Source organism: Nicrophorus vespilloides, unplaced genomic scaffold (genome assembly GCF_001412225.1).
Source record: "Nicrophorus vespilloides isolate i.1.1-1 unplaced genomic scaffold, Nicve_v1.0, whole genome shotgun sequence".
NCBI lineage: Eukaryota > Metazoa > Arthropoda > Insecta > Coleoptera > Silphidae > Nicrophorus > Nicrophorus vespilloides.
The window spans coordinates 135,264-157,443 of NW_017096637.1; the positions used below are offsets into that span (position 1 = coordinate 135,264).

Consider the following 22,180-nt stretch of genomic DNA (forward strand, 5'->3'; position numbering starts at 1 on the left):
ATTATATAATTATCTGCAGATCGTATAAATTACTAAGCTTTTTTTTGCTGTAGTTGGAACTGTCTTAAACTTTAGGCTTGCTCAATTATTTCTGCGTAGAGAAAGTCCACCGCGAAAAAAAATAAAACGGCGAAATTCACAAAATTTTCGATGAGACATTAACAATGAGATAATTAACCTTACATAAGTCAATATTTACACAGTGTCGTATATACCGCTTATTACTGCTTAATTTGCTCTACGAGACAATTTGCACCAATCAGCAATTCGTCTGCGTACGCAAATCGTTACGAATTTCGCATAAATAACGTTTCAATTTCTGTTATCGACTTCTTCCGGATTTTCAGCAAAAAAGTTTCTTTGTTGTGCAATTTTTTATTTATTTTTACGAAGAAGAAGAAAACAGACGCACGTGGAAATTCGATTCCATTTGATCACTTATTTCATTGCAAATTGCGATCACCTTGAGGACAATTGCTGTTGGTTCTCTCTTTTACCTTTTCCTTTCGCCATGTAATCGTTTTTGTCGACGATGGTAATGAAACCTGTCGATACTATGTATTTACACAGAAATACCGTGGCAATTGCAAATTTCTTGAATTTGCTTCGCACGCTTTTTTTCTCACCGGAATTCAACCTGCGTTTTGTTTACAACCATCATTACTCTTTGGTATTTGTTGACATCATCGAATTCTTCGGATGATTCTCAAATCATTCATATCCTTATACTTATTTATAAATTTCTTTTCTTTTCATTTACTGTATTTGAATTGGGATTTAAGTGGAACTCGAACCTGTTTTAGAACGATGACCGAGTATTTGTTATTATCATTACATTTTATAATATTTTGATTTTCATAACCATTTATACTTCATAGGCAAAAAAAATAGGATCTTCGGTCGCTAACACATTGCAATGCACATTACATAACATATTTTTTCGTAAACGCACATGTCATTGTTCCCGTTCTAAATAATTTAATTTCGCTCATTTCGTATAGGAAATTTTTATACTTGATAAAAATCTGCCCCAATTTAATTCATTATCAATTAAATCCAAGATTTAGATCTTCTTTAGATACAGTTTTTTTAATCAATAAATTTCATTATATTTTCTAAACGATGAATCGAGTTAAAATAAAGGTGCTAAAACACTCATGCAATTTACATTCAAGATTACTCAATACACTTTCCGGTTATTGCTGACTAGCTTGGGGCATTTTGTATAGAATATAGACAGCAGTTTGATTCTTGATTGGTTTTTCCGTAATTGGTCTCAATGTTCGACTCATGAATTTGCAACATTTTTTGCGTTGTGCAAACATTGTCCAACTATGAACTTAATTGTGTTTTTAATTTACGTTCTAGAAATAACTCTAATTGCAATGATTATAATTTCCAAGTAATCTTGTATTTTTTAATTAAATTAAAATAGTATAACTTTTGAAAGCTTAGAGAATAATTTAACATTTGACAGCTTAGAAAAGTTAAGCGACGAGTTTCACGGATTTTACTTGGATGGAGACAATTAAAATAATTAATTGGTATTGAATTTGCACAAGCAGAGTTCAAATACGTTTTTCTCAAAGACAATTTTTATATTTTTTTGTTATTTCCTGTCTATTATTTATAAATTAGAATAGTTTGACATTTGACAGTTTAGGAAAGTTAAGCGACGAATTTCGCGGATTTTACTTGGATGTTAAGTAAAATAATAAATTGGTTTTGAGTTTGCACAAACTTATTCTTAGAGACAATATTTATATTTTTTGTTGTTTCCTGTTATTTAATGTCTATTATTAGTAAATTAGAATAATTTGACATTTAACAGTTTAGGACAGTATAGAGTTTGCACAAACAGCGTAATTGTAGATGTCATTATTTATATTTTTGTTATTTCCTATTATTCATCTGTTTATTAATAAATTAGCATAGTTTGACGAAAAGTTAAGCGACGAATTTGAGAGTTTGTACTTGGATACAGACAATTGAAATAATAACTAAGTATTGCGAGGAGTATTGATTAAATAATAATTTCTTGACTTACCGACCACTCGCACTTACGACGTAAAAATATTTTTTTTTACATTTTTTTGTCCCATATTTTCGTTTTGTATTTTGTTGAGGAACAAGTCATTATTACTATTTTTGATCGTTTTTCTGTAGACAATTTATATTTGGAGGAATACAATGACTTTTTAAAATATGTTTACTGTGAATCTTTCTAAAATTAAAGTTTCTCATATATTCTGTTGAATTTATAAAGAAAGTGTAAATAGAAATTATGGTTATTGGAGTAAAATGTGTATGAATACGTTTTTGATACACGTGTTATGTTCGTTTTAATGTCACTTTCTCTTCATTAAACAAAAAACTGTGTTTTGCTTCTTTTTGTCTGCGTTTGGATGCGAAACATGGTAGGAGTGTGTTGATATTTTTTTTATGTAGAAGCGTTTTCTAGGTTAATACTATTTCAAATAATTTGCATACTCTCACCGTAGTAAATAAGTAAGGTTGATCAGAACAATTCGAAGCAAAATAATTTGCGATATTTTTCAGATAGAAAATGCGCGGTTTCGCTATGCAAAAATATGCGAAAAAAAACTGATAAAATGTTAAGTATGTGAAGGAGACGTTCGTGATCCATTTGACAAACGAGCGCAAATATTTCAAACGTTACCGCGTATCACAAGTAATAATAATAATACTCGTCCTCGGAGGTCTCGAGAATTTTTACCCAATTGGACTATTTCCAAAAGTATCGTAGCTCTGAATCATATGCAGATTGAACGCGAAAACAAGATCACCGGGATTAGCAGAGTCTCTGCTACAGGTTTACACGCACACAAAAAAAGAAACATGTCTTCTTGACTAATAGTCATGGATTTTCTTCATCGAAGCCAAAAGAAGTTAGCAATATTTCGTACATGTATATGTTTGTACATGCACCACCAGAAACGGATAAAGAGATGGTAAATATTTGCGTGGTTCCGCGAAAATCGCCCATGCTATTTTCGGGTTCGGCGCGATTTAAAATTAGCGTCGGCGCCGATTATACCGGGAGATCTGGTTTAAAAATATGTTTATTCATCCGAGGCGACATCCCAAAAAACGTGTGTACTTTTTTTTGGAAAACTCGAGTATCTTTATACTAGGTTCATGAATCACCGTGATCTTTTTTTTCAGAAACGAAATCACGCGACAAAACTACATAATCGAACCAATCAAAACAATAACAAACTTTATCGCATTTTTTTGTTTTGGTTTTGGGTTATTCTCTGCGTAACAGCCGTAAATTTCGTCATAAAATCGCCTATATTTTTTCGGAGAAAAAAAATTAATTAATATATGCTTTGTTATCGTTCCTTGTTTGCATACATTCGATAATAATACAATTGCAATTCCGAAAAAAAACAATCTAATAATTGATTCATTCTCTGTAATTTCCTCTATTTTTTACATAACTTTTCATTGCTTATTTTATATAAATTATACTTTGTACATTAATTATCTAAATCCATTGAATTATTTTAAAAAAGTACAAAATAATTCGTTCTTGACCCGAAATGTTCGTTAACCAATCATCGATTTAAACTTCTAATCGCGTTAACTAAACAAAAGTAATGTCAATCAATGTCAAGGCAAGTTTTTCGGCAAGGTTTTCGTTATCCGAGTTTCTGTTATCCGACCATAAAAATCTATGACAGAAGTGTTTGTTTTCGCAGTCCGAATTGTTCGTTAACCGAATACCCACTGTTTTGGGAATTGTATGATTTCATTATTGATTTTTGATGTTGAATACGATAAAAGATTCAAGACTTAAAAATAATACTCCCTCTGTGAAAATATGGTATAATTTGAAAAAAAATTGGTATTGTTTACATTGATAACTAAATAACATAACATATTTGATAGTCGTTGCTTTTGTGTTATGTTGGAATTTTGGTTAAGTTGGACCAAACATTAGTTTTTTTTTTGAGAAAAATATAAGTGTAACCCAAATATAATCCAAATAAAGTGAATTTACAAAAAAGAGATGCTAAAATCGAAGCAATTGACTAATGGATAACGTCATGGCATCTTGTAACTGCTATTTCAGTATATGAAGAACATAGAAAAATTAGAATATGGTTCTATTGATCGTTGGAATATTCAATTTAAGTCAGAACCACCATCGATAAAACTTTGCCAAACACAATTGCATTTAATAAATTAGAGATAAAAACTCTTGATAACGTTTTTATAACATTACAACCGGATATGAAGTCAATTATGTTAGCAGGAGGGCGAAATTTCCTATAAAATGTATATGTTCAAAAGAAGCGTTCAACAAGGCTAAATCTCACTTTAACTAAATTTGAATTACACTAAATAATAAAATGAATTTAATATTTTTTTATATTTTATTTTAGTTATATTTTATTTTTTTCGCAAATCTTTACCATATTTTCGGACAGAGGGAGTAGTGAATTATTCAATTTGTTAATCGCTAGTACAAATATGTACAAATACATGTCTTGTAATGTAAGTAAATATTTAATTATTAGATCTATGAATATTCTGAAAATATTTAACATAATTTTTGTTTAAACCTGTTTTTTACGATTTTTCTGTAAACTGATTAAATCTCATTGAAAAAAAATGTAGTACACAAAATGTAGTAATCACAAAAAATAATTAAGAGTCAAGGACATTTACAAACTATATTCAATATATTTTAAAAAATACATAGTTTATTAAATTTAGTCATAAAATAGTCAATATTAATCTAGCTCAAATCTTAGATAATTTTGTTTTGATTGACAAGAATGATTCAATTATATTTTATTTTATAGAATTATATAGAATCAAAATAATTATATTGTTTTAATTAGATCTTTTATCAGGCGATTCCCAGTACATTTAGAAAATTAGTAAAGAATCAAAAAAAAAATATAAAACGTATTGGGCATATGATTTCATTATTGATATTTGATATTGAATACTAAAGTAAAATAGATCTTTTTTTAACTAAAATAAATTACACATTGTCAAAATAATCAATATCTTTTGGCATGATTTATATTATATTATATGTTTACGAAAGTTATATAAATGATTAAATAAATTAATCTCTAAATTTAATGTGGTTTATTTGCTATATCAATAAAGATGTTGGAATTCCTTAAGAGTTTTCCAAATAGTTTCATCGATTAATTTAATGAAATGCTAGCCGTGTTTTTCGGTGCAGCTGCATTATTTTTTGTATCTCCTCGATAAACTGCGCTATTCTGCAAATAATTTTCTGTATTTATGTAACCCAGTTTTCCGGAGCGCCAATAACAAACATCGAATATCTGCGCACAATTTACATAATCAGCAAAGAGATGTCTGCTTAAAGAGAGATATCTGTTTAATTAATGTAATTAGGCACGATTGACGTAAAGCGAAGCGTAGAAAAAGGTATGGAAAAATTGTCATAATTGTTTACTTTCGTTACATAAAGCGAATGCGGTCGTTTCTGGTTTGGTTTGGATAAGGAAAAAATAACAAGCTTCGTGACCAAATATGTCCAGCTGCTTAGAGAACTCTGCGTCCCGTGGGCGAGTCCTCCCGAGAAACCTCTGTTTTTAGTCTTTATTGCCGCTCCGAGTTTCTCTTTTTGTCGCAGACCCAATCTTAGGCATCTCCAAGATGATGATGTTGTTGTTATTGATGATGATGATGCTGATGATTCGACGCCTCCGCTCTATTATTGAACATCGCCGTGGCCCGAATCCGCAGAAAATTGATGCTCCTCGTCACCTCATAAATTGATACCGAAATGCATCCACCGCCATAACGAATATATATTTTGAGTTATGCCCCTGTTTACTGCACTCTATAACCGAAAATACTCGTCTGGCCTCCCACAAAACCGTTACAAAACGTTTCATACTATGTTTTTTATGATATTATTACTAGTTTTTTTTTCTTCACTCATTATTATTACCTACCATTTCGTTATGTATTATGTGCACGTAGTTGGTTACGTCCAGCTCGTTATTTTGCGTCGGAAACAAATAGAAACACAATGAAATCCTTGAACGACGAGCTACGCACTCCCACGAAGGGAGCCATTCCAAAACCAGATATTCTCATTCTTCTTTTCTCTGGACATGGCTGTAATGAGAGAAAATTAAAAAAAAATGCAATCGTGGAAATGAAAAAGGTAGAAATAAATAAGAAATGCGGCAAATCGAGCGCAAAATTGCGACTGCCAATTAAGATAAGATTTATTTTGTAACTATTGGAAAATATTTTTAGAACTCGTTTTGTTTGATATGAAAAAAAAAAGTAGTAGGCGATTGTTTGGTTTGTTTTTGTTCTTTACCTCGCTTCATGCGTAATGGAATAGGCTACAAATAAAGGTAATCATCAAGTAAGGACGGTTGCAGTTGGCACTGGTTTGGATTATTAATTAGACGCTGCGTGCAAGATGACCTAACTTTTAAAGAACAGTAAACAGATTTGTTAAGACTCAAGTGATATTATTAGTTGGAAAGATTATCCAATCGACTGTAGTATTGGATAATCTTTTTGGATTACTATTGTAATTTGCTGATCTGTCGTAGTTTTTGTTTCATTGTGAACGCTGCTACATTTCATCATATTATTCCTATGCATTCCGGAGATACCGAGACGTTTCGTGCTGCACGAGATTGCATTACGCCACGTGGCGTCCACTTCCCTCAAATGCTTTAAAAATACACGTGTATTTTAATAAGATTGATTACACGATGCACTTTTTTTTTATAGTAATGCTACTAGTGGAGACATGTGCCATTATACATAACTAAACACTCAAATAATTTGCAAAATAAATAAATCAATCAATGAATATAAAAAAATACTTTTGGTTATTTCTATCAATCTTAACTTTCTCGATTTTTCTGTTATTTAATTACTTTTACTACTCAGGATTTAAAAAAAAATATTTTAATAATAGCAAAGTGCAAATATTGGACTTAAAAAAAACTGGTAGAAATATTTGCTATTATAAATGTACAGTGGAATCTCGCTTAACGACCACCTCGCATAACAAGCATTTCGCTTAACGATCAAAATGAATTGCGACGTTTCGCATAACGGGTGACGATGAGAAGAGAAGTCCTTGTTTGCGCGCCTGCTACATCATTTTTAAAACTTGTGTACACATATTATATGTATTTTTGAATATGTTTCACTATACGAGTAAAAATCCGGAAATTTTGGAACGGATTAAACTGAATGTATTATGTATTAAATCTAATTGATAAAGTATTGTAATCACAAAAAATAATTCAGAATTTGTATAGATTTAAAAATTATGTAGTTTATTGAATTTAGTCATAAAAAAATCAATATTAATCTAGCTCAAATCTGAGATAATTTTATTTTGATTAACAAGAATGATTCAATTACGTCTGAGAATCTAATTAAAATCAAAATAATTATATAAAACAATATAATTAGATCTATTATCAGGCGATTCCCAGTACATTTAGAAAATGAGTAATGAATCCAAAAAAAAATGCAAAACGTAATAATACAGTGATTGTAGTTTCGTTAGCATCAGAAAATAAAGCGCATTGTTTTTTATCCTAATTGATTTCAAGAATACAAATCAAATTTTGGAAAAAAAATGAAAATAAATTTTGTAATAAATACAATGGTTGGGAGATAACTACAACGTTACGTTTTAAAGGGATTAGTATTGTTCTATTGTACTGTTACATACTGTTACAGTATTAAGAGTTTTCGGTTATTTCTATGAACTTTCACGATTTTTCTGTAAAATAATTCAAAGTTATTTCTGAGACTTTAAATAACTTTTTATTTAAGTGCAAATATTATTCATTTTATAACATTTTATCGCTAGTAGAATGATGTGGTTATAAAAATGATGTGGTATTATTTAGTAATAAATATTCTGATTTTTTTTGAAAAAAAAATTGTAATCACAAAAAAAATCAAATTCAAGAACATTTGCAGTCTTTATTCAATATATTTTATATAGATTTAAAAATTATGTAGTTTAGTGAAATTAGTCATAAAAAAATCTAGCTTAAATTTGAGATAATTTTATTTGAATTGACAAGAATGATTCAATTAAACTATGTCTGAGAATTAAATAAAATCAAAATAATTATATTGTTTTAAATAGATCTTTTATCGAGCGATTCCCATTACATTTTGAAAAAGAGTAATGAATCACAAAAAAATATATAAAACTTAATAATATATTTTTGTATTTTCGATAATAGCAGAAAATAAAGTGCATTGTTTTTGACCCTATTTGATTTCAAGAATACAAATAAAAAATTTGAAAAGAAAGTAGTAAATATTGTAATAAATACAATGGTTGGGAGATAACTGCAACGATCGGTTTTAGTGGGATTAGCATTGTTTTATGTATGCACTCGATACAAAATCTATTACGTATTGCGTATGACAATGGACTCACCTTTGGATTGATCTAATGAATAAAAGCGAGAAGTAAATAACATTAAAAAAACACACAATAAACGGTGTTTCGAGATTGTTTTATTATGCTGTGCAATTCTTAAGGTATTTCCATATGTGGGCAATCGTCTGTCCGCAAATTCTCATCGAAATTCGCTAGAATTTTCACCTTGACCCGAAGATGAGAATACCGGACTTATGAGTGTGTAAATGTATCAATATCCTGAATAATTTAAAACGTGTTTTGTTTATTGATCTTCTCGTAAGTAGGAAAATGTGTGCGAAAATGAATTATTGATTTTATGATGATGAAAACAATAAAGTTAATGGAAATGATGACGAGTATTCCAAAATTTTCGCTTTCTCGGATGATCTGTGACGTATGTTTTTGCATTAGTGGCTCTGGGAAAGTGGGAAAATTCGTTTGTTTTCATTTTGGAGATGAGGTATTCTTTTGGGCGATGAAAAGCGCGTTTCAGTGGAAATGGAGATTTGGAAAAGAATGTGAATCAGAGCTCATCCAAATGTTTGAGAGTTATTTGCGCCTGTTGTTGGCGCGAGCGTACGCTGCGCGCAGGATAATATATAAGAGTGGCGCGTCGACCCACAGGCTCAGTATTCAGCAGGATTACATAGACTGCAAATACAGAGAACTCTAGTGACTGAATTGTTCAAAACTAACACATCTAGTGCAACGTATTGAAAGTGTTACACACATCCATAAGGAGTACTTACCCACCCACCTGTGTGATTTATCTATATAATTTTGATCTTGTCGCGTTGATGAGTTGAAATGTTGACGGAAGATAAGACTGTTACCCTGCGAAGGGTCGTGCCTTGTGATCTGGCCTCCGAGGAAGTCGGCCGCATCCCACCGGCAGCCGAAAAACTCTTCGAATCCGTACCTTGGCTTACAATCATGACAGACATTGCAATCACAGCTGCTATTGCTGAACTTAAGGTATATATCATCAACGCGATTGAAGCAATAACCATACATCATCTACTATTACTACTAAGACTACCGACTTATTTTACAACGCATACTTTCTTCACTTTCTACATGAATTTTAATCAAGAGATTTCTTCGGAATACATTTCAAACAAAATCATAAAATAAGAATTTAACAACGTTTTTTTTATTACTTCTTTATTTAATTAATCATTTTTTTCAAAGAAAAATCTAATTAAATCAAGTACATGAAAAGTACTAATTAGTTAAATCTATAATTTCTCACTAAAGTTTCTTAAATCAATTATATAGATCATTTTTTAACAGCAAAATCAAACATTATTTAATGTAAAATTAATTAAAGCCATAAAAAAAATTATAACGTCATAATTGCATTTTTGGAAATTTTGGACTAATTCAAAATTAATTTGCGTCGAATTTTCCAAGTTTGAAAGCATGTATAGATTTTGAGAACTTGAATACATTCCGAGTATTTTCCATCATTATCGTGAGGAACGAAGTATACATAAAGTGAGATCGTTTGAATTTCGCGTTTAACTAGTAAGTTTATTCGCATTTGGCAACCGTCTTGTTTTAACTACTTAAAGGAATTCTCCGTTTCAATATTTGTCTTACTTTAACAAAGTTTTTGATTCGTTTTTGATGTTGAACGGTCTTAATTAAATGCAGTCCAAGCAAATTGCAATCGTTTTAACAAATAAACACCTGCGACGTTAATTTCCTAACCGCGGATCTCGCTTTACCATCTATACAATTTATTAATTAATGTATTCGCGTTATGCAACGATCCACAAGTCAGGTCTACCATTCTCGGGCTGTTGACTCCCATTTATTTAACGCATTATGCCGTATTTTCGATTAACGTTTCTTCTGCCGCTCCTTCCCCGTTCCTTCGGCCACGGAAACGCCGCAACGGTTACGCAAACCGATTGGAACTAATGGGGATCGTTGCGTTGCGCAAATCCGATCTCTATATGCAATTTCATAAACTTCGAGAAATTGCTGAACAGGATTTGCAATTGCCAATACTAGTGTATTAATACGCTGTCCTTAGACCCTTCCGTATCCTGGTTTTTGTTGCACAGCTGTTGAGATTTAACGTGTTTCTTTCTTTTATGTTTTTGTAACGCTCCAATCAGCGGCGCGATTTCAAGATTAACGAAATAGTTAATTAAATCAATTGATTGAGTGCATCATGCAGCGCGCATATTTTGTCGTTGTTTGCATAATAACTAAATAATAATTGAAATTTGCTGGAGCTGTTGAACTTGGAACCGCGTACTCCAGTTTTCGGTTGTCAATGGAGATTATGGTTTCGAAGGGAGGCAGTGATAAGCCTCGTGGGATTAATTAAATTTAGTTGATTCTACATTTACCGGTCTCCATTCAATCAGTTGTTTGTTACTTTTCGGACATCCAATTATCGTCCGGATTTATGGTCTCAGTGTTTTACGTCACGACGATTGGGAAATTATCAAAGGCTTGTTAAAAGCCGGTGTATATCTATATATCTATATTTAAAAAATATATATATATAACCGAGAGATTCTCTGTTGTTGGCAAACAAACAACTGTCCTGCTGTTGCTGGGCCTTCTCCTTCTCTTCTGCTCTCATCTGATGAGTGTGTTTAGGGTACAAGTGTTAAGGACGACCATGGCTATAATTGAATTTATGGCGTTTAGCGTGCATGTTGTAAGTCCGAAATAAACACACTTTGTCGCCGAATTAAAAGTTGCTGAAATCGATTAACAATATCTTATTTTTTTGTTTGTTTGTCTCCAGTTAGGAACAATTTGCGATTTTGTTCAACTTTCGAATTTAGAAACTTTTGGTCGACTTTAGTTTATTTTGTTTAAATTTTACTTCGATTGGCTGCGGGTTGTGTGAGTAATGTCGCACGTCGCGGTTTCCGATCCTGATTAGTGAGGATTAACTCATTACGAAGAAACTAAAAATAAATTCGTTAGAAAGCGGATAAACAATGGTCGATGTTGTTAAGCAGTTGAGTAAACGAAACGTAAATCGCACGTACCGGCAATTAATTCGCATTAACAGAGAAACAAAAGAAGGAATTCGGAATCGCAATTAGAGATAACGGGCCGGACAGATAAAGGATTCTCCAAGGACGTTGCCGTAGATGCATTTAAGCCTGTCGGCAAATAGTTCATCTTAATTAATAATTGCTCAATGCGGCTCAACCTATTGTGTTTCAACTCGTAAATTATCAAATTGACAAGTTTAATCCCTGTTAATCGCGCGCTTATTATATCGTATTTTCGGTTTCTGTATGTTTGATAATTTAATTAATAATTTTTATTTTTTTCTCGTTTCAGTTCAAAAGGATGCTCAACAAGGAGCTGTCGCACTTCTCGGAGTCCAGCAAATCGGGAAATCAAATATCAGAGTACATCTGCTCCACTTTCCTCGGTTAGTACCGATTAACTTTTCATGATTATGATGATACTTATGATTTTTTTTTCTTTATTTCACTTATAGATAAACAACAAGAGTTGGATATACCATCATTGCGCATCGATGAAGATAGCGAAGCAGTATCCAAGGCGGCTCCACGCAAGGAGCGTCCTAGGGGTGCGCACACCACGATGTCCCAGATATCGGGGGTGAAAAAGCCGTTGTGCCACACGAATTCGTTCACTGGTGAACGTTTGCCGATGCACGGTGTTGAGACACCCCATGAGGAAGATTTAGAAAAGAGTTTGGTTGATATCGAGAGATGGGGTGTGGACATCTTCCGCATCGGCGAGCTGAGCAACGGCAGGCCGTTGACCTGCATCGCTTACACTATCTTCACATCGCGCGATCTGCTGAAGCACATGCTGATCCCACCAAAGACCTTCATCACGTTCATGATGACCCTGGAGGATCACTACGTGAAAGACAACCCGTTCCACAACTCGCTGCACGCAGCCGACGTTACGCAGAGCACTCACGTGCTCTTGAACACACCAGCTTTGGAGTCGGTGTTCACTCCTCTAGAAATCACTGCGGCTCTATTCGCCGCCTGTATCCACGATGTCGATCATCCCGGCCTGACCAACCAATTCCTCATCAACTCCAGTTCTGAGCTGGCGCTGATGTATAACGACGAGAGCGTCCTCGAGAACCACCATCTGGCCGTAGCGTTCAAGCTACTGCAGAACGAGGGATGCGACATCTTCGCCAACCTAAGCAAGAAGCAGCGCCAGACACTGCGCAAGATGGTCATCGACATGGTCCTAAGCACAGACATGTCAAAGCACATGAGCCTTCTGGCCGACCTTAAAACTATGGTCGAGACTAAAAAGGTAGCCGGTTCCGGCGTCCTCCTGCTCGACAACTACACAGACCGCATCCAGGTGCTGGAGAACCTGGTGCACTGCGCGGACCTGAGCAACCCAACCAAACCGCTTGCTCTGTACAGGCGATGGGTCGATCTGCTGATGGAAGAGTTCTTCCAGCAGGGCGACCGCGAACGTGAAGCGCGCATGGACATCAGCCCCATGTGCGATCGCCACTCGGCGACCATCGAGAAGTCCCAGGTCGGCTTCATCGATTACATCGTGCACCCACTCTGGGAGACCTGGGCGGACCTCGTCCATCCAGACGCACAAGATATCCTGGACACCCTCGAGGAGAACAGAGATTGGTACCAGAGCATGATCCCGCCGAGTCCGCCTGCGGAGGAGGTGCCGGACCCCCAAAGACCCGGCATCCGGTTCCAAGTAACGGTTGAGGAGGGCGAAGAGGCTCCGATGTGACGGAGGATGGTGAGCCTCTGCAGGAAGCTGACCGAAAAGGTGCAGCAGTGGTGGCGTGTGCGGCAATAAGGCGCTGGCGCCCCGCACCGCCACCCCGCGCTGGCGCGGCCTTTTGTTATACATAAATATAAATTATATAATATATAAAGAAAACAAAAACAAAAAACAAAACAAAAAAAAAACAGAGAAAAAGAAGAAGTAATATATAATCGCTTTTGACTGAATCTCGTGTCCCCTGGGAGTTTATTATGTTTATTCTGTCCCATGCCTTACCATGTAGTAGATGAGGTGCCCCGCTCTCAGTACTGATACATCTGTATATATTTCATATTGTCTGTTGGTGTAATACTCAGCCCCCCCTTTCCCCCATATATGTATAGATACTACGTGTCATGTCAGCTGATGTACCACAAGAATAAAGCTCTCTCCATTTTAATGTCTACAATTTATTTTGTATTATTATTACTATGTTATTCTCTAATTTTACCTTCCCAAATTGGAAGCAAAAGAAGCAGCAAACAACAACAGATAGTCTTGTTTATTATCATTGGAAGAGAGAACAAACAAATTTTCAAATCGAATTGATTCGGTTTCTTTTAATTGTCTTTTAATTCTTTAACAAAAAAAACAAGGGAATTTGTCGTAACTACAATATCCTGTACAAATTCGACTAATCCTACAGTACGTAGTATCTAATTTGCTAAAATACCAAAGAGAGAAAAAAATAAATAAAATGCTCTGAGATATATACCTTCTTATAAACAAAAAAAATAAATAAAATAAATTCATGTTAGTGCGTGATGTATTTATAAACAAATATATATACTACTCTGTTTTTAATTGCGTAGCATACGAAAGCACACCACAAGTGTAAACTTAGGAAAGAAACTTTGATTAGGAGAGAACTTCAAAGCCACATTTAAAGAAGAAGAAAAAAAATAATGATATATATATGATATGATATATGATAATGAATATGATGTTTTTTGCGTTTGTACTATTCCTCCTATTACTATTATTATTCGATTTTCGGAAAGTTCATTTTATTTTACTTGATTTTTCTTTTGACTGACTTGCGATGGAAAACTGAATTAATTGTATTGTGTTGATCCTACAAATACGAAAGCAATTGTAACTACTTTACTGCGGTTAGTTGTATGTTATATATAAAAAAAACTTATGTTAAGTAAATATATATATACGATGATGAAGTTTGGGGAAGCTCAAGACTAATCTTTAGACTAATGCGAGCGAGGGCAGTTTGTATTTGTAGGATAATGACGATTTTATTATTGAAGTGTGTATTATTGAACTTGTATTTGACATGACTATAATATGATAATAAAGTTGGTTTTCTTCTACGAAACGTCTCTTTCAAAACACACACACACATCTATCTTTTCCTCAGATCCAAATTACTTATTTTCTATTTTGATCGTGATATTTATTGGGAAAATACACGCACAATTTATTATTTATTTGTTTACAAGCTCTACTATATATTTTTTTCTTCTCTTTATACGTATGTGCGAAATTGTCGACAATAACACGCAACAATTAATTCTATTTTTATATCTATTGAACTTGGAATTACAACAGAAATTAAAACAACCTTCGCACACAAACACATTGTTATTTCTGTTTTCAAAGACGTATATTTTCCTCCAATCTATTTCTTGATTATAATTCAAAAAGATGTAAGCTATTATTAATTTACACTTGATGTACGAGAACTACGGATTCTTTGTAACCGAAAATTTCAGCACAACAAAATGATAATATAAAAGCCCTTTTGGCATCCTCTAATTGGGAACGAACAAAGCAACTTTCAATTCAGAATACAAAAGATCTAATCAATCTGTGCGAAAAATCGTAATTTCTTCATAAGAATATTCTGTAACATACTTATTGAAGTGATGCTTTGATTTTCGAAATAAATAAAAAATAGATATTAAAGAAAAGAACATATTTATTTGCTCTTAATTAAACGGTTATACAATGTAAATAGTAAATATACAATTTTATTATTTTCTGTTCTTCCGGTCATCCTCTGAATCAGAAAAATCCCTCCTCTTAATTTTATTATTTTCTATTCTTCCTGTGCTTCCTCTTCCTATCCTCATCTGAATCAGAAGAATCCCTCCTCTTCTTAATTTTCTTCTTATGTTCCCTCCTCTCAATTTTGTTCAATTTTCTAAAACATTATACAAATAATTAATTAAAGTCGTTTAATTGATTTTCGTCAACTTACTTGAGCAGAGCTTTCTTCTGTTTCGTGTTCAACGCGTTCAAAAACGTTTCTTCAGCGTTCGGATCTTCTTCAGCAATCATCAAATTTGCTGAATGTCCATTCTGAATATGCTGCTTTTTCAAAGCCAACCCATTCTCCAACATCTGTTGCACCAGAGAGTTCTCATCCAAAAGTGGCCCAGCTTCCAAAGATCTTGCAGCACTCATTGAGAGACTGTAGATAGGACATTCTTTGTCTGCAAACAAATAAATATACAAAGTTAGTTTTAACCTCTTTGTTTATACAATAACTTTAAAATCATAATTACCTGTGTTGATGTGACCCCACTTGTGACATTTTATACATCTCACATTCCTAACTTGTATACCAAAAGGTTGATCACGGATTTCCTGGTCACCTTTACAATAGCTCTCTCTTGGAGCATTGTATTTCCTCTGCCACTCGAACTTGTATTCAGGTTCATCATCTTCACGTTCCCTTTCCTTCTTCACACCTGGTGGTGGCTCGTACATGAAGTTTATACTCAGTTTATCTTTGCTATCTTTACTAAGCATAGCTTTGTTGTCATGCAAATCTTGTTCCTTTTCATATTGTTGTCTTAACTCCTCCTGCTTCTTCTTGTAGGCCTCAGCCTTCTGTTCTGCCATCCATACCTAAATACACAAAGTACAGGGATAAGTTTTTGCTATGTATGGAGAAGAAAAAATACTACTTACTCGCTTCAAATTGTCTCTGGAAGCTGGATGGAAGAACTTCTTACACATGTAATTGTTGAAACCTTTACCCATCTTGGCGATTGGTTGTTGTCACACTGCTTGAATGAAATAAACTGCAATACCAAAGAATTGCAAGATATAAACAAGAATACTGAACAATGTTTATTTCACAACCAATCGCAACTGAACTGAACTGTCATAATACAGGTTTGCAATATAAATATACTTACATTATTTTGTTGGTAACGGTTAAAGCTCATGAACGTATAGTTCTGGATACTCAACTACAGATGGCGCTGTTTTTATGTACAGGGTGATCAGTTAACTAGCATTGCTACCCGAATTGTTCCTTAACCGATTTAAGAAACGTTATAAAAGGTGGCCGTAGCCGTGTGGCTATGGTCACGATCACTAATTGTACATAGCTTTTAAATGAATGAATTCAAATTCTATTTAAAATTACTTATTTTTTAAATATTATTGAAAGATGAATGATTGAAGTAAGCCAAATGGAAGTATTATTGAAAATGTAGTGTACTTGTCCGAACTGTTTGTTCACCAATCATTTTACACAGATTTTAAATGAAACAATTTAAATTTTACTTAAAATTACTTATTTTTTTAATTATTATTGAATCTTGAATGATTAAAGTTAGCCAAGTGGAAGTAATATTGAAAATGTGTTGTACGTTGTCCGAACTGTTCGTTAACTGAATATTATACACAAATTTTAAATGAATGAATTAACATTTTAATTAAAATTACCTATTTTTATTTATTATTGAAACTTCAATGAGTGATGTTAGAAAAGTGAAGGTATTATTGAAAATGTAATGTACGTTGTCTGAACTATTCTTTTACTGACCATTTTAGACAGCTTTTAATTGAATAAATTCAAGTTTTACTTAAAATTATCTAATTTTAAAATATTATTGAAACTTGAATAATTGAAGTTGACCATGTGAAAGTAATATTGAAAATGTAAAATTACCTATTTTTTAATTATTATTGAAACTTGAATGATCGATATTAGCCAAGTAGAAGTAATATTGAAAATGTAGTGTACGTTATCCGAACTGTTCGTTAACTGATCACCGTTGTACAGCTTTTACATGAATGAATTCAAATTCTATTTAAAATGACTTAATTTTTAAGTATTATTGAAATGATTAAAGTTAGCCAAAATGAAGTATTATTGAAAATGTAGTGTACATTGTCCGAACTGTTCATTCACCAACCATCTTACACAGCTTTTAAATGAAACAATTTAAATTTTACTTAAAATTACTTATTTTTTAATTATTATTGAATCTTGAATGATTAAAGTTAGCCAAGTGGAAGTAATATTTAAAATGTGTTGTATGTTGTCCGAACTGTTCGTTAACTGAATATTATACACAAATTTTAAATGAATGAATTCAAATTTTACTTAAAATTACCTATTTTTTAATTATTATTGAAACTTGAATGATTGATTTTAGCCAAGTGGAAATAATATTGAAAATGTAGTGTACGTTGACCGAACTGTTCATTGTCCGACCATTTTTAACAGTTTTGAAATGAAACAATTCAAGTTTTACATAAAAATACTCAATTTTTAGTTATTTAAATAAATATGAATGATTGAAGTTTTTCATGTGGAAGTATTACTGAAAAAGTAGTGTACGTTGTCCGAACTGTTCGTTCACGGATGATTGTAGACAGCTTTTAATAAGTTTTGAATAAGTTCTAATTTTACTTAAAATAATATTGAAAATGATTATTATGAAAAATAAATGTGTAAGTTTTAAATTAAATAAAATAACTAAACAATTGTGGGAATTAAAGGACATAAAAAAGATATGTGTCTAGTACATTTATTAAAACTTATAAATACAATATAATATTTATATATATATTTAATATTGCAATAATAACTAGTACTTATATAAATTTATCTATAAAAGGGAATATAAATTATAACAACGTTTCTTCATCTTCGTCATTTAGTTGTAATAGTAAATATAATAATAATAATAATGATCGATAAAAAATAAACAACTTAACAAAGCGTATATATATATAAATTATACAAAAAATATCATTTTGTTATCATATTCATTTAATTTTCTTCATAAATATTGGTCCATTAAATAAATTGTACTTTTTTATTTTTAATATATTTTGTGTGTTCCTCTGATGCAACGATTCGCAACCATTCCTGTAATAAAATCCGCATACGTTTTCGCAATAAGAAAATTTCAACAAAAAACAAAGAAAAAAATATTAATAATAACACAAATGAAAACGAAATAGAAAGAAAACAAACAAAAAATCATACGTTACGAACATTTACCTAAATCGTAATTACATTACATGTACATATATGTATAATATATTAATAATCTCCGTCATCTAAAAAACAGTAACATCGAAATCTTAATATTGCTCAAACAATTTCTTTCGAAGCACACGACTACCGTCCATTAAATACAACCGAAACGAGTCTCTAATCATTTTCCGTTTATTTTCTTTTTTATGTTTACCTCAAGCTTACAAACGTACATGTCTTCTCTCCATCAGTTTTGATTATAATACTTGAGCACATTATTGGCGCGTTCCTTATCAAATACGTTTCGTAATTCTAGAGATAGAGAATGAGAAAATAATAAACACAACTATTCGATTACATGTTTTGTATTATTATTATATATATATTCATATATAAAGAGTAAATTCTGGGGATCTACGTTTAATTTGGCATGTACAGAGTAGTGAGCTTAAAACATTTATTTTGAAAAAAGTTAAAGCTCTTATTTTTAATATTTCGAACGTTTTCGAATGTGTGACACGACTACAATAGTAGTGCATATAAATAGTTTTGGCCGAATTCGTTTTGTTGATCGATTTGTATATATTTATATTATACTTGTTGCTGTTCGTTCTTCTTGTTGTTTTTGTTGTCTTTTTTGTTTTGGTGATTCAGTATCTTTCGATGATTGGTTCCGAGGCTGGGGGTGCGCTCTCCGGCGCGATTCCCTACATCCGGTCATCCATGTAGACCATGGAGTCTCCTCGGAGGTTGGGAATGCGAACGGCGTAGGAGACGAGGATTCCCAACGCGATGAAGACGATGCCCAAGGTGTTCACGATTATGCTCTGCTCGGAGAACTTCTCGTAGTTCTCCCTGGGATTCAACCAATCAACACTATCAATCATCAGAATACCAAGGCATGGCAAACATGCAGAACTTACAAACAAACGATCAATCAAATAAATAACAACAAAAATTTTAGCATGCTAGATAATACAATTGAAATATAATAGAATTGAGTGGAAATGGAACATGCAGTCGTCGCATCCTCGATCGATCGTTGGACCTCGATTGAACGGAAATTATGATGTTGATGATTGTGGCTTTTGAGTGTCGGGTGTGTTTATGTGTATTGTTTGTGTTTGTGTATTTTGGATTTGTGTTCTGTATGGGGTGTTGTATTAGAGATCTCCGGAACGGATCAGGACGTGCGCCCTAAACCGGAACTCGTCCCGCTGCAGGATGTAACCTATCAGGATGGCTAATGCTATCAGCGACATGCCTATTGCATTCACAATGATGCCCTCCTCCGGCATTCGGCTATACGAGTTGCTACAAAAAACATACAACATAAAAATCATAAACAAATAAAAAACGAAGAATTAAGAAAAAAATAGAGTCATATGTAAATGGCAACGATCGAATAAGCAACTAGGTTTGAAAATGCACTGCATGCTCAGCGAAGCTAGTAATTAAATGGATGTAATGCATACTCAAGAGATACGAGTCCTTGGCACTTGATTATTTATTTTATTTATTTCAATATTTATTTACTTTTCATAAGGAAAGGAAGCTATTGCATAAGCATAAAGTAAAGAAGGTTTTCTTAGGACTTACCCCAATGTGAAGATGACCTTCTCGGTGAGTCCGGTCACGCAGGCGGCGATGGCGAGCATGAATGTGGTGAGGCCGAAGGAAGCGTGGATCGGTACCAAAGCCGCCCTAAAAGCGGACGTGGCACCCTCACAGCACAGCAAGACCAGGAAACTGAAGAACCCTACTACAAACTGCAAGAACAAGAAGAATATTGTTAACATCCATGGTCGATTGATCCGAGGGAATTTTTGCAAAGGAGTGCGTAAATTGAAAAAAGCTACTGCATCCACGTCCGCTCGAATTAAGACCAATTGGTAAATTAATCATTCAATTTAGTTTGTAATATTCGCTGTCACCGTTTCACAGACACGCACTTTGTAACGATATAAACACATAGATTCGATGGTATCGCACGAACATAAATTTAATATTTACTTAGATATTTCTGTCGATAAACAGAAAAATATGAAATTATATTACTATGTATAAATAAAACGTGTTTTCTCTGAAAATACAATAAACCCTCCTATAATGCTGTAACTCTCATAATGCAGTTTCCATATAACGCGATAGTCCTATAACACGATTCTGTTATAACACTGTATTGTGTCCAATCATTTGAAGTACATACCGACAGGAGCAATGACCTTATTACAATACCTTTTTATATATGAATTAATAATACAAGTTATAAGCACCAGACGCAGAGCAGAAAAAATCTCATCCAACGCCGATTCGGAGAATGTTAAAGAAAACGCTCAGTCGATTATGTACTTTACGTTAGGCTTAGTAGTATCGTTACTGGAAGAATAAACGACAAGTTAAGAATAAAGCTATATTAAACCAACTGGATTTAATTCCAATTTTCAAATCCTGAGACTCCACATCAAACAACAAAAGACAAGTGACACAGTGATTCGATTATAAATCCCTGGGACACGACAACTGTCTTTATATTATATAACTGATTTAGCTTAAGCACTACTTTGGGAAGAGACATTAGAACCTAAAGTTTAGATGAAGAGGAGTTGATGGTATTAAACCATAAATGTATCGGTGGACAAAAATATGGATAAGGCATGTGTTGACAGGAGACTTCATTAAGTAAATAAATAGAATTAGAAATGCGGGAAAAATTAATATAATCTGTACTAATTCTGAGTTTGTTATAACGCAGTATCAACTAATGACGTTATAGGAGGTTTCACTGTTAAAATTTTTGTCTGTATAAAATGTGCATCTTAAATATTAATATCAACAAACAAAAACCTGTTGTCTTTAAAAAGCATGAAAATATAAGACACTTTTAGAAATTCGATTAGGACTTGATTTTGTATATAATGAAGTTGCAGCATGAATTAATTATTAAATACTTGGAAATACTCTTTCGTTCAGTAACTGTGCTTGGTGGATGAGATTTCGTGGATTAATTCAATTCATAAATTCGTGGTCATTGTTATGTGAGGGTCGTCGCACGAAGAGTTGTAAAATGGTTGTAAACACGGTTGTAGCAAGGAGTGTGGGTCGTCTCTGACCGTTGACCAAGATAGTACAGACAGATAGTACGGACAGAAGAAGAAGCATAAAAGCGTTATTGGGCTTTACGCTCAATTGTATTATTTATAATTTTTGAGCGGAGGAATGTCTTCGATCGGAATCCCGTTACGCGACGCTTTATCGCCTCCTAGTATGCTAATGGTTGCGTAACCAACCAGTTCTCTTGCTCTCTGCCATGTAACACTGCTGGAGTGGCGATAGAAAAGAAAATAAGGATAATGATTTACATTTCGAAAGGCATGCATGCGTGTGTGTATGAACTTTTTTCTCTCTTAACGTCCGCACCTCTAACCTCCACCAACTGTGGATTATTTTCCAATTTTACCAAATTATTTGAGTTAAAAGTGTTTCGTTTTACTCATCAATATAGATTTGTAAACTCTAACTTGTTGTCTATATGCAGTCGATATTTGTTATTCAAAGAATGTCTAACCTTATAATAAGGTCACGTTGATATATTAAAATTGTGGATTAATTAAATTAAATTCCTATAAATTTGACTACTTTTCTTGTCATTTAATAATTATAAAAAGTTTACACATAATACAAAGTAATAATTGAATAAATTAATT

General features: G+C 33.0%; 3 protein-coding genes across 11 annotated transcripts in view; 1 reads left to right on the forward strand and 2 right to left on the reverse strand.

Moving 5' to 3' along the window:
* Positions 1–14,556, forward strand: part of LOC108557663 (cAMP-specific 3',5'-cyclic phosphodiesterase) — a 138,645-nt gene extending 124,089 nt beyond the window's left edge. For 6 of the 7 annotated variants that reach the window (XM_017914268.1, XM_017914269.1, XM_017914272.1 and 3 more), the window contains 2 exons: positions 11,771–11,864; positions 11,934–14,556. In XM_017914268.1, the coding sequence (XP_017769757.1) occupies positions 11,771–11,864; positions 11,934–13,195 (1,356 nt within the window). In that variant the 3' untranslated portion in view covers positions 13,196–14,556. Of the gene's footprint in view, positions 1–9,020; positions 9,425–11,770; positions 11,865–11,933 lie in introns of those variants that run through there. The other variant, XM_017914274.1, reaches the window with a different exon arrangement.
* Positions 14,557–15,172: 616 nt separating this feature from the next.
* On the reverse strand, positions 15,173–16,354 carry LOC108557662 (corepressor interacting with RBPJ 1). The gene is made up of 4 exons (XM_017914267.1): positions 16,163–16,354; positions 15,754–16,099; positions 15,447–15,681; positions 15,173–15,389 (listed from the first exon to the last, which is right to left on the reverse strand). Exons 1-4 carry the CDS (start codon positions 16,232–16,234, stop codon positions 15,278–15,280), a joined length of 765 nt encoding a protein of 254 aa, XP_017769756.1. The 5' UTR covers positions 16,235–16,354; the 3' UTR covers positions 15,173–15,277.
* A 2,790-nt stretch (positions 16,355–19,144) lies between these two features.
* Positions 19,145–22,180, reverse strand: part of LOC108557666 (cytochrome b reductase 1) — a 44,831-nt gene continuing 41,795 nt past the window's right edge. For 2 of the 3 annotated variants that reach the window (XM_017914277.1, XM_017914279.1), the window contains 2 exons: positions 20,073–20,242; positions 19,239–19,787 (listed from right to left, as the gene is read on the reverse strand). In XM_017914277.1, coding sequence (XP_017769766.1) covers positions 19,637–19,787; positions 20,073–20,242 — 321 coding nt within the window. In that variant the 3' untranslated portion in view covers positions 19,239–19,636. Of the gene's footprint in view, positions 19,788–20,072; positions 20,243–22,180 lie in introns of all 3 variants that reach the window. The other variant, XM_017914278.1, reaches the window with a different exon arrangement.